The sequence below is a fragment of the Euphorbia lathyris genome, chromosome 2 (assembly GCF_963576675.1).
Source record: "Euphorbia lathyris chromosome 2, ddEupLath1.1, whole genome shotgun sequence".
In the NCBI taxonomy this organism is placed as follows: Eukaryota; Viridiplantae; Streptophyta; class Magnoliopsida; order Malpighiales; family Euphorbiaceae; genus Euphorbia; species Euphorbia lathyris.
This window is the reverse complement of record NC_088911.1, coordinates 139,143,885-139,156,620: the sequence shown is the minus strand read 5'-3', so window position 1 is coordinate 139,156,620 and position 12,736 is coordinate 139,143,885. Positions and strand designations below refer to the sequence as shown.

Here is a 12,736-nt window from a genome sequence, read left to right as displayed (position 1 = left end):
AGTGGTGTCACACCTGACCCTAGACGACCTCAATCGGCATCGGGCGTGAAATAGAAAGATCATAATCAATACTTAAGAGTCTCCAAATTATCGAACGCCATTATATTACAATTGAACTACCAAAGTTCTAACCATAATTCTCACAATAAGCAGCCAACTTCCAAACCCCGCCTAAACGGTCGGTAACCTTCGCTATATCCTGTACTTTCTCACCTAAAAACATTAAAACATTTAAAAACGTGAGACAAAAATCTCAGTAAGAAACTATCAGCTATAAAAACCAACTTTATTTAACATAGCTACATATATACCTTTATAAAGGGATTTAATCAAAACCTTCTCAAATATACTCAAAACTTAACGTTTCATCAAACCAATCAAATAAATCTTTTATCAAACCAACTTGTAATCAAATAAATGTTTTATCAAACCAACTCGTAATCAATCAAACGTAAAACCTTATATCAAAATCAATCATAACCGAAAACATAATCCAAATGAACTTAAAACATTGTATCCATCCTCGAGTTTCTCCCCTTAAGTATCAATCAATAACCACATATATAGTCGAGACGTCTCTTAACATTGCCTATCCCATATGGTCTTACCCAACACTTCGCTGCCATACCCAATAGGTCTTCAGACTGTGTACACAGGTCATGTCCCTCACTGAACATGGTCTTCAAATATAAAACCACCGATCCGGATAACTCTCGATGGATATAAAATCATAAAATCATAACGTGCTCAAATTTCCTTTCACAATCAAATTCCAAACTATTTCATAACCATAAATCATTTGGCTTCAATTAGCCCTTTTGTATCATAAAAATCATATTTGGACTTCAATCCAAAATAATAACAACAATAACCGCAACAGATTTCTCAATCCAAAAACAATTCGTAAGAAATCATCAAATTCATTTTGTTCAATATATATACACATTGAAACCAAAAAGATATATGTATATATGTATATACTTCACTTGTTCATAATCAACCAAATTAAGCCTTAAAATACATATGTAAATCAACCAAATGAAGCCTTAAATCAACATAATGAAGTAAAATCTGAAATTCACATAGAAGTATAGTCAATAGTTTCATTTGAACCATAATTTCACAATAAAAAGCAAAATCGTGAACAATCCTAATTTTACAAAATTCCTGCATAACCTTAAAATATCAATTTCTGAAAATTCTTTGATTATATATATATATATATATATATATATATATATATATATCCATAAAACTCAAAATATAGTTGATAGTTACTTATCTTGGCTAAAATACATCCGTTCAATTCTCTTCTAAATCCTGTCTAAGACGTTTCCCTCCAAACATTGCCGAAACTCAAAAACTCTTCGGTTAGGACTTAGAACTATGCATAAGAATGCTATGGTTCCAATTTCGAGTGATTCGGACGGTCGAATCTCCGTAAATCAAAGAAACGATGGAAAAACGGTCGAAGAACGACGAAGAAAAGAAAACAGAAAAGAAAATAAAAGAAAATGGTGATCATCATCGCCGATCACCTCTTCCAAATTTGGATACATATCCAAATTTATAAAATATCCGATTTGGTCATTCATCTTTATATAATCTTTTAAACATTACTTTAAACTTTTAATTTACACATAAACCATCAAATTACCTCAAAACTTTTCCTATAACTCCAAATAAAAATCACCCACCTAATATTTATAATATATATTACTATCAAGGCACGGATGTGACAGGTGGAATTCGGTTCCTGATGTTTGTCTGCCTCTACTTTTCGAGAATACAAGTGACCGAGTTGCTTTTCGGTTCACTTAGTTTCATTTCATTTTTCGATGCCTTGTATGAATTTTCTTTTTCTTATTAATAATACTAGGTCGCGGATTTGCTGTTTGCAGGGGGTGCCAACCTAGTTGGGATGTCCTGCCCCGTTCTACCCTCCTCCTCCTCATCTTTAATTAAAAAAACGGTTAAAGGTATTTATGGATATCCGTGAATAAAATGGGAGAAGAATAAGATTTAAAAAGTATATTTGTTAGGATAATGGGACCGTATGAGTACTTCCAAAAATAGAAATGTTATTATCCGTAGTAAATATCAGATATTTCTTTAAATTAATAATATTTTTTTATGTAGAAAGTTTGTTAAGTAAGGTTAGGTTAAAAAATTCTCAACCTAATCTTAAAAATAAAACTCGATGATTAAATATCACTAAGTTTAGTGTTAAATTAAATATTGTTACCACTATGCAAGTTGCATCAATTATTTAATCAACTGATATGGATATTTCAAATACTTATATCAGATATTAGAGGTTGGGTAAATTACACCCATGGCCACTGAACTTTATCTATTTAACATTATGACCATTGAACTTCAATTCTTAACAGTATAGTCACTGAGCATTATACTTTTTAACACCGGTTACCACTCAATGCCTCAAAACGACCATTGACGGTCTAAAAATAAAAAAAAACCAAAGCGTTAATGATATTCTAAGGAACATTAATTCTTGAAACTTTTCGTTTTGAGGTCATTTAGGTGTTGTTTTGTTAGGAGAGAGGGTGAATTTTTAGAAAGAGAAAGCTCCAAAAAATGTGATTTTGGAAAATAGAAAATGTAGTTTCATGGTAATGTCGTTCTGAATAATTTTAATTCTTGAATATTTTCATTTTGAGGTTGTTAACGGTCACTTTGAGGAGTTAGTTAAAATTGAGTGGCCATCGATGTTAAAAAGTGTAAATTTCAATGATCATACCGTTAAGAATTGAAGTTCCGTAGCGATAATGTTAAAATTGGTAAAGTTGAGTGGCTATGGGTGTAATTTACCCATTAGATGTCGGTATCTATTATTGAATTTGATGATAACTAATTTGGCATTTTGTTCACTCATGTGTGGACTAGATCATTACATCCAGGTAGACCAAACTCGGGCCGGACTGGGTTCGGACTTAAAAATCAAATCCCAAGTCTAATTCATATAAGTCCACCTAAATATAAATATAAAATTATTAATTATAAAAATAAATATTATATTTAAAAATAAATATTTTAATATATAAATATATACATTTATTAATTAATATTAATAGACGGACCGGCTGGGCCGACCCGTGTTATTTTTATTAATCCCAAGCTTGTCCAAAAAATAGACGGGCTTTAGCAGGCCTGGGCCTATGAACAAGTTTTATTGTCCAAGTCCGGTCCAAGGGATACGGGTCTGGGCGGGCGGGCGGGTACCCGGGCCCGTGGACAGGTCTACATCCAGGGGAGTAGAAGAAGGACGTATAAGGAGCTCTCCTACATTAAAGGGATCCAATTTTTTTATTATTATACAAATCTAAATAAATTATTATTAATAATTGTTATGTGAAAAATTAAGTGAATGTTAACTTATCTAGAAAATTAACGTTCTACAAATCTTAACGGACCCAATTTATTATTATTATTATTATACAATATCTAATTTAATTATTATTATTATATATTATGTTAAAATCAAGTTAAAAGGAATAAAAGGAAACATGAATTTTCACATGCACCTTAATGAGCAAGTGAATTTGCTCATTCACCGTTAGATTTAGGCTTATTAGAATCCTAAGGTGGAGATTCAAAGCATCATGAGACTCATATTTAATAAGCTTATATCTAACGGTGAATGAGCAAATTCTACATGCTCATTAAGGTACATGTGATCAAGACTGGGAAAGGAAATCAAAGTCTTATGGGATAAAACTTTATACAAATATAGACTAAAAAATGAATTTTACATTGAATGAAATATTAATACCTCTTATAAATCTAGAGTTGCAGAAAGATTGTTGCAATCCGAGGTTTGTTATTGAAATCGTTCTGGATTAGCGAATATATTGATCGTAGATCTAATATTGTACATTGCACTGATCATAAGTTGTCTAAATAAATCACTTTTCCATGTTGAGCTTGAAAATGAGCAACTAAAAAAATTATGGATAGAGACAAATCAAATGGAAAAAATCCAATAAGAAATATGTATTTTAAACAAAGTGAATATACATATAAGATGAAAATTAAAAAATAAAATATGGGATAAAATAATCATTCGATTCGAGGAAGAAGAATGAAAACAAGCTTCCATATTCCTTCTCAAAAAAAAAAATTAGAGTTATTTTAAATAGAGCAAAGAGAGAAATGTCTAAATAGATGATGGTTCTATACATATGTCTAATCCATAGCATTTATCTGGACCCTGAATGACCAAATAAATATATGTTTATTAAATCTACACCTTAGGATGTTTTGGATATTCACCGCAGGATTATAATGAATCTATATCTAACGGTGAATGACCTAATTGATTTGGTCATTTAGGGTCCAGGTGAACGCTATTATATGTCTAATGTGTTGGTAATTAATTAATAACACAATACATTAGCAACCTCATGATAATTTGTTCCAAAAAAAACCGATTAACATTCTAAACTTACAGAGTATCTCGTTTAGCCTCTTAAACTTGCTTAAAGTGACACGATTAACACATTTTAAGTCCACGTGACAAAGTAAGAGAAGATTTGAACAAATTGAAATGTATACCATTTTAAGCAAGTTTAATGAGCAAAATCAATGTAAGCAAGTTCATGACAATAAGCATGGCCGACCCTGGGCATAGGCCCGGGGTGCGGCCAACCAGGGCCCAAGATTATAAGGGCCCAAAAATTTTAATTTTATTATTCAAATAACCATCAAATCAGACTGTCTAAATTTTCTATCAAGTAAAGATAAAATTGATATTGCTTGGCAACATCCGTCGTAAATTTTACTATTTTATACATTTGACAACAAAAAAAACACCCTTCTCCAAATTTTGTTCTTATTTCATTAATTAGTTTAAAGGGATAAAGACCAAATTTAACTCTAACGTTTTAAAGGAAGTGCAAATTTAGCCTTAAAATATGAAATGATGCAAATTTAGTCATAATGTTTTCAAGTAAGATTAATTTTAACTATCATTTCAGACATTCCAAATATCAATTATACATGAGACATTTAGTGTATTACTAACAAAATTACAAAAAAAATTGTTAAAATACTAAAAACTAAATCTTAAATTACTATTTCCTTTATACCCCTAGTGGGATTAAATTTATACAATTTCATATGTTAGAGCTAAATCTGCACTTAACTTAAAACATTAGGGTTAAATTTTACCCTTATCCTTAATTTAAAGGGATAAGGTACCAAAACGTACATGGTTTTTGGGAAGTATCAATTTAAGCTCCGCGTACAAAATAGCACCAATATAAGCTTAACGTTTAAAAAATGGTATCAATTTAGATTGGACACGTCATTCCTATTACTCCGTTAAGTTATGATTTCCCCCTCCACGTACAATTGATAAAACTTAACGGATTAATATAAATGACGTATCTAGTTCCGTTAGCGATGTTTAAATTGATACTCTTTTTTAAACGTTAAACATATATTGGTGCTATTTTACACGTGAAGCCTAAATTGATACTTCCGACCTATTGTGATACCTTATCCTAATTTAAATCTTAAATTACCATTTCCTTTATACCCCTAGTGGCATCTTCCATGCTTATATAAAGAGCCACCAAAGAACACCACATACATCCACACAAAAACTTCAATTTTTATTTGCATCTCACTTTTCTAGATCAACATGTCTCCAAGTGTGCCGGTGCCGGAGCCGGAGCAAGTTCTGGTGAGCTCAAAGAACAGAGCATATGTTACTTTCTTGGCCGGCAATGGCGACTATGTGAAGGGAGTTGTGGGTTTAGCTAAGGGTTTAAGGAAGATCAAAGCTGCTTATCCTCTTCTTGTTGCTGTTCTTCCTAATGTTCCGGCGGAGCATCGCCGGATTCTTGAATCTCAGGGATGTATTGTCCGGGAGATTCAGCCGTTTTATCCACCGCCGACTCCAACTCAGTTTGCTATGGCTTATTATGTCATCAACTACTCTAAGCTCCGTCTTTGGGAGGTATGTTATTGTCGTGGTTAAATAATTGATTAGTCCTTACATATTTACTTACTATATAATTTAGTCCTTAATTTTTGTTTTATTCAACTTTTTTAGTTTCTTTAGGGATTAATCTCTTTAATAATTAAATATTTAAAGCATATATAACTTTTTTATGGAAAAAAAGATATAACTTTTTAAATATAATAAAAGTTAGGAATTAAATAATATATTAAATAGAAGATTAAACAATATATTTTTTATCTAACACATTTTAGTTCTTGTAATTTTAACATACACTGTCAGTCTTTATTTAATTATTTAGTTCTTTATAATATTTTTTAATAATTCAAATATTTGAATAATTAATTTTTGTAACAAAAATTAAGGATTAAAACTTATAGTCTTAAGCTATAAGGATTAAATGGTGTGTTTGGTAAAAATATAAGAAATAATAAATTATTTAGTTAGTATTTTTTTTAAGAAATTTACCTCATATTATTATTATTGTTATATCATCATAATTAATTCATGTGAGTTGTTCTTATTTGGTAGGTTGTTTTGTTATTTTGTTAAGTTGTTTTTATTAATATAACAGAAATATTTTAGATATAATTTTAAATAGCAGGTCAAATAATTAAATTATTCAGTTCAAATAATTTTTTAGGCAAATGGGAGAACAAATTTAAATTTATCATTTTAATTATCTCACTAATTTAATAATTAAAATATTTACATTCGGTGGCGGAGGAAAGAGATGTACAGAGAATTTGTAACATTTTTTGTCACGAAAATCTATAAAGAGATGTACGGAGAATCTGTAACACTTTTTTTTACGGGAATCTATTTTGAAATGAGTTGTTTAAATAAAAAAAAAATACACCATTCGGAATTCTCTATTTGCTTAATGTTTTTTATTTAATTAATTTATAGCACATCACACGTGATATATAGAGAATCGAAAATAACAGATTTTCTACCGGTTTAAATAGTCGTTTTCTGAAAAAAGGATCTAAATTGGAAAAACTTTATTATTTATACTAGAATAGTACTGAGTTAATTTTAAAAACACAGTGTAGGTCAAATATTGTTCCTTATATTTAAAAAAATAGTTTTATTTACTTAAAGTGAATATCTGTTAATTCTCTTAATTTTCTTAAAATGATTTATTTATGTCTTGAATTTATTTAAAAATACATTTTAATTTTTTTAAATTTTTTTTTTATTTCCTTACATAGATTTAAAGAGTTAATATGTTACTTTAAATAAGTTTAGGATAAATTGAATATTTTAAAATATAATGATGACATAAAAAAATATATAATTTGTATTAACCGGTTGACCATTTGCCAGTTACGTTACTGAACCATTTGCCAGTTTCTATATTTCAGCTTGGCTTACGTGTCATCCATTAAAGCTCCTCTCTTTTTCTTTTTTTTTTTTTGTCTATATGTTGTTTAATTTTTTTATTAGTAATAATGAAGTACAGTACAATATTAATTAAATTATGAATATTTTCAAAATATTTATTTGTCATCTAGTTTGTTTAATTATTATATTTTAACTAGAAAATTATTTATATTAATATTAAATCTTTCTTTTAATATAAATAAGAATGAATAATAAATTTTTTTAAATAATGTCTGTACATTTTTTAACTAGTATACTACACTATTTTTTTTTGAAGTAATAATATACTATTTAATTCTTATATTATAATAATATATTTTTTATTTTTTTATTTTTATTCTATTTATAAATCTCTTATAAAGCTGTTTAATAATTTAAATATTTGAAGGATAAAATTATTGAATAGAATAAAAAGTAAGGATAAATAATAATATATTAAAGTACGAGGAATAAAAGAGCGTATGTGTAAAACTTTCAGGATCGATAAATATTTGCCTATAATATAAACTATTATGCAAAAGTAACTAAATTAATAAATGACTTAATACATCAGTTGCATCTTAAATTTATTCAAAAAGGCTGATTGACTCTTTGAATTTATATGATGTTTCATTAGCTCATAAAATATCATGATTAAGTCTCTAAATCTATAAAAATGCTATAAAAGTATAAAAAAACAGAAAGTTAATTTATTTTAAAAACTTAAAGTCATGAATTAAGTTTTGATTTTTAACTTTTGATTTTTTTTTACAGGTTTAAACAAATTAAAATTTATATCACTTTAAATAAACTGAAGGGAAATATATTACTTAAGCAAGTTTAGAAACAAGTTATTTTAAGCAATTTAAAGAGGCTAAATTTAAAGAAACGCTTTATAAGTTTAAAGGGTCAATCAAACTTTTAGAATAAATTTAGATGGCAAACATGTTATTTTAAGTAATTTGAAGGGTTAAATAAACACTTCATCAATCAAAGCGGAGCACTGTCATGTTGGCAAGCAATATTACACGTGGACTGATCTTTGTTGTCTTAACCGTCAAGTGTTTCATTTTTTTCATAGTTATCATAAAAAAAAAAAATTCAGTGCAAGTTGATGAGTATTATAATCTTACACTACCCGATCCTAATAAGATAATAAAAAAAAAAACGTGAATAAAGGAATATAGGATATAAGATTCTAAAAATTATCCATAACGGTTATGAGATTATTCTCTTATATATCCGTTATCTCCATTATCTGGTATCCGTCATGTACTTTTAAAAAGTAAAGATTGTTATTGAATTAAAATGATTTATTTATTTTTATTTTAGCGCGTTTTAATTTTTTTTTGATAATTTTAGTAATTTAAAATATTTGAATTTAAGATATATAAATTCATCTTGTTGTAATTGACCGATCTAAATTAACCGATATTAAATCGCAGTTTGTAGAATACGAGAAGATGATATACTTGGATGCGGACATTCAAGTATTTGAAAATATTGATCATCTTTTCGAATCACAAAATGGGTATATATATGGTGTCATGGATTGTTACTGCGAGAGAAATTGGAGATTTTCACCGCAGTACAAAATCGGTTACTGCCAGCAATGCCCGGAAAGAGTGAAATGGCCGTTGGAAATGGGTTCTCCTCCACCTCTCTACTTCAACGCGGGCATGTTTGTTTTCGAGCCTAATCTTTTCACATACTCTAGTCTTTTGGACTCTTGCAAGACCACCCCTCCTACTTCATTTGCTGAGCAGGTACGGGTTCTCGTGTTATAATCGTGTTATATACATGTTGTTTACGTGTTTCATATTATTATTATTACGTAACAGGAGTGATAATCATATTAAACGCAACTTATCGTGTCAGAATTTATCGTCCAGACTTGCTTATATATTACTGATACTGAAGCCTCATTTTAATCCTTGTTATATGTTTGGGTTAAATAGTTTATATCATAGTGTTTAAAATTTAAAAGTTCAGTGTCAAATTTCATCCGTTTCGCTCAGCCCAAATTCTATTATCGGATTTGGATAAGAAAAATTGATATTAGATTCGATCCAATGCAGATCTGTAATAGTCCGCTTATTTCTAGAATCAGGTTGGGATTTATAAAAAGAGGACGGATTGACCCGATTTGTCCTATTAATTTTTAACTACAAATTTATTTTTTATTATTAAAAAATAAAAAAAATAGATGGGTTTATTTCGATTTAGGAACGAATCTAGAGGGGGCATGGGGGCTTGAGCACCCACTGTTGCGGAAAAGCTCCATTAAAACTTTGTATATAAAAAACTAAATTGAGCACCCATATATCAATAGAAAGTATCATTAGGATACCCGCAGGTAGTGTCAATCCTAAAACCTTACTCGTTTATTTTTTAATTGTCCGTACTCATCTCATTACCCTACCGGATATACATTTTGCATCTCATACCCATCTCATTTAATTTGTGGGTATCCACGGATACCCTTATTCGTTAAGAATCAATACATAAAATAGAAAATCTTAAATTCTAAAATTCTGAATCACTCCAATTACCAGGAAATTAAAATATACTAAAAACAAATAGTTCATTTGGTACTCTTCATTTAGTGGTATTACGAAAAACAAATGTTGTGGAATCCCACATCTTGCATCTAAAAAGCGATAATATTTTTTAATATATAAAGGATTTACTGTCAAATATATACCAGTTACCAGTAATATTTTTGATCTCATATCCGTTTCATACTGTTATATAGGATACAGGTAGTCACATTATGGCCGGAAATAAATCTGATTGATTTTTTTTTTTTTTTTGAAGGATTTTTTGAACATGTTCTTCAAGGATGTGTACAAGCCAATCTCTCCAGAATACAATCTGGTTTTGGCTATGCTTTGGAGACACCCTGAAAATTTGGAACTTGACAAAGTTAAGGTTGTTCACTACTGTGCTAATGTAAGTCTTCATAAATTAAATTTACATATTGCAAGTAATTAGTTATTAAGCAGCGATTCTTGTTTTCGTCTCAATGTAGTTTAAGTTTTGCTGTCGCTATTGGCTTGCGGTATAGGATATATTCATGGTTAGAGGTGTAAACGGGGTCCGAATTCCCCATTCCCGTTGGAGATGGAATTCCCACAAGGCAGGGATGAGGATTGTTTTGTTTCCACAAGCGGGAACGGAGCAAAAGCGGGAATAGATACCCCCATCCCATGAGGATCCCTGTACACGTCCCTGACAGGGATCCCCGCGGATTCCCTGATTAATTCCATGTTTAACATTTATTTTTGATTTTTTTATATATATTTTTTGTGATTCTTGTTAGAGTTGTTAGGTTTTGTCAATTTTATTCTTTCTTTCCGCCATTTAACTAATCTTATTATTTGTGGTTATACATGCCAAGAAAATAGAGATAAAATAGAATAAAAGTTATATATATTAAAAAACATAATGAAACTAGGAATGGAAATCCCCACGGGCGGAGATGGGGACAAAACTGTCCCTATTTAGATATGGGCAACGGAGACGGAGAATCTTGATAGGTCAAGGAGTGGAGAGACATATATAAAGAATCATATAACTCTCCAGTTATGCAATATAGAATGTTTAAGAAAACCTAAGACCGAAACTCGAGGGATCTAGGGTCTAAAGGGAGGTAGAGAGGCTTGAACATTCACTGACTGTAAGAATATTTCATAGAAATTGTATAGGGAATTTATTTTTTTGTGAAAATCGCCTAGAAACTATCAATTTAATACTTATAAATCACTAGAAAACACCTCAAACATTCTCTGTTAGTGAATTCTGGATCTGTATTAGTGAATTCTGGATCTGTTACTGTCGCTAATTGCAGGGTTCAAAGCCATGGAGGTACACAGGGAAAGAAGTGAATATGGATAGAGAAGACATAAAGATGTTAGTGAAGAAATGGTGGGATATTTATGAAGATCAATCTCTTGATTACAAGAATTCAATTATGCCTAAAGTTGCAAACCTAATTGCTGAATTCACTGAGGAAGAACAAGTTGTTCATCAAAGGAATGCCCCATCTGCTGCTTGATTTTCAATCTTGATTTCTAGTTTAATCAAAATATTTTAATCTATTTTATGTTTCTGTTTTTGGATTTTGTTTTTTTGACAATTTATGGATATGGTTTGAGTTGTGTTTCTATTTATATAGCTTGTTTATTTCTTCATTTTACCTATTTTTAAGGGCCAATTATGATCCTAACGTTTTCGGTGAAGTGTAAATTTCGTCTTAACGTATGAAATAGACTAAATTTAATCCTAACGTTTTTAAGCAAGATTAAATTTAGTCATATTTATATTGAAAGTTTGAAAAGGATGGTTTCACGTTGGAAATTTCAAACATTAATCACGTTTAAGATATTTAATATGTCACTAACGTAATTATAAATTTTTTATTAAAATGCAAATAACTAAGGGGGTGTTTGATTGCTACTTTTCGACTTCATGTTTGTCTTTTCACTTTGAAAATGAGAATTTTAGATGTTTGGTTAGACACCTTCTGTTTACCTTTTGTAGTTGAAAAGTAGCTTTTTATAAAAACAGCAACTCTCTGGTTTTTGGAAAAGCAACATTTTCAAACAGCAAATAAGAAACAACAAACATCAACAGCAAACGGACCTTAAGTCTGCCACATATAAGTTAATATGTCACTAAAATAGTTGACTTTTTTTTTCTTTTTATGAATATGGTATGTAGCATATGGTTTGAGTTGTCACTATATTACAATGTATGAATAGGGTACGTAGCAGTGGCGGAGCTAGAAATTCATACATGCTGCGATTTGGATCATTTTCAAACATAAACTATATAGTTTAAAAGTTAATAAATAGGTAATTTGATGTTGATCCGTTAACAAACATGGTCTAAAAAGACTAACGGTGTTAAAAAAAACTGAGGTCGCAGTCAAAGTCAAATTACTAGAAGGGTATTTTTATCTTTTGATTTATTTTATTTTTATTTTTTATACATAATTGATATTTGGAATGTTTGATGTGATAATTAAATAACAGTTAAACCACACTTTTAAATTGTTGGTAACGTACGACTAAGATTGATCTTATTTGGAAAAGTTAAGGTTAAATTTGCGCTATTTAATAGATTAGAGCTGAAACTGCACTTCTTCAAAAAAAAAAATAGGGTAAATTTCAAATAAAACCTATGTGGTTTCACTAATTTTCAGATAAAGGACTGTGGTTTACTTTTTGTCAAAACAAGGATTTAGGTTTCGCACTTGTATTAATGTTATTAAAACCATCTTTAACGACCTGAAAATGAAAATTTTCAAGAATTAAAGTTGTTCAATGTCATATTTTTTATGGAACTGCATTTTCGATTTTCGAAAATCATATTTTTTAGAAC

General features: G+C 29.5%; 1 protein-coding gene across 1 annotated transcript; it reads left to right on the top strand.

Annotated features, from left to right (window-relative positions):
* Positions 1-5,587: 5,587 nt before the first annotated feature.
* LOC136217072 (galactinol synthase 2-like) lies at positions 5,588-11,558 on the top strand. Its single transcript, XM_066003650.1, has 4 exons — positions 5,588-5,983; positions 8,797-9,117; positions 10,169-10,303; positions 11,202-11,558. The coding sequence occupies exons 1-4, from the start codon at positions 5,666-5,668 to the stop codon at positions 11,406-11,408; spliced, it is 981 nt and encodes a 326-aa protein (XP_065859722.1). The 5' UTR covers positions 5,588-5,665; the 3' UTR covers positions 11,409-11,558.
* Positions 11,559-12,736: the final 1,178 nt, after the last annotated feature.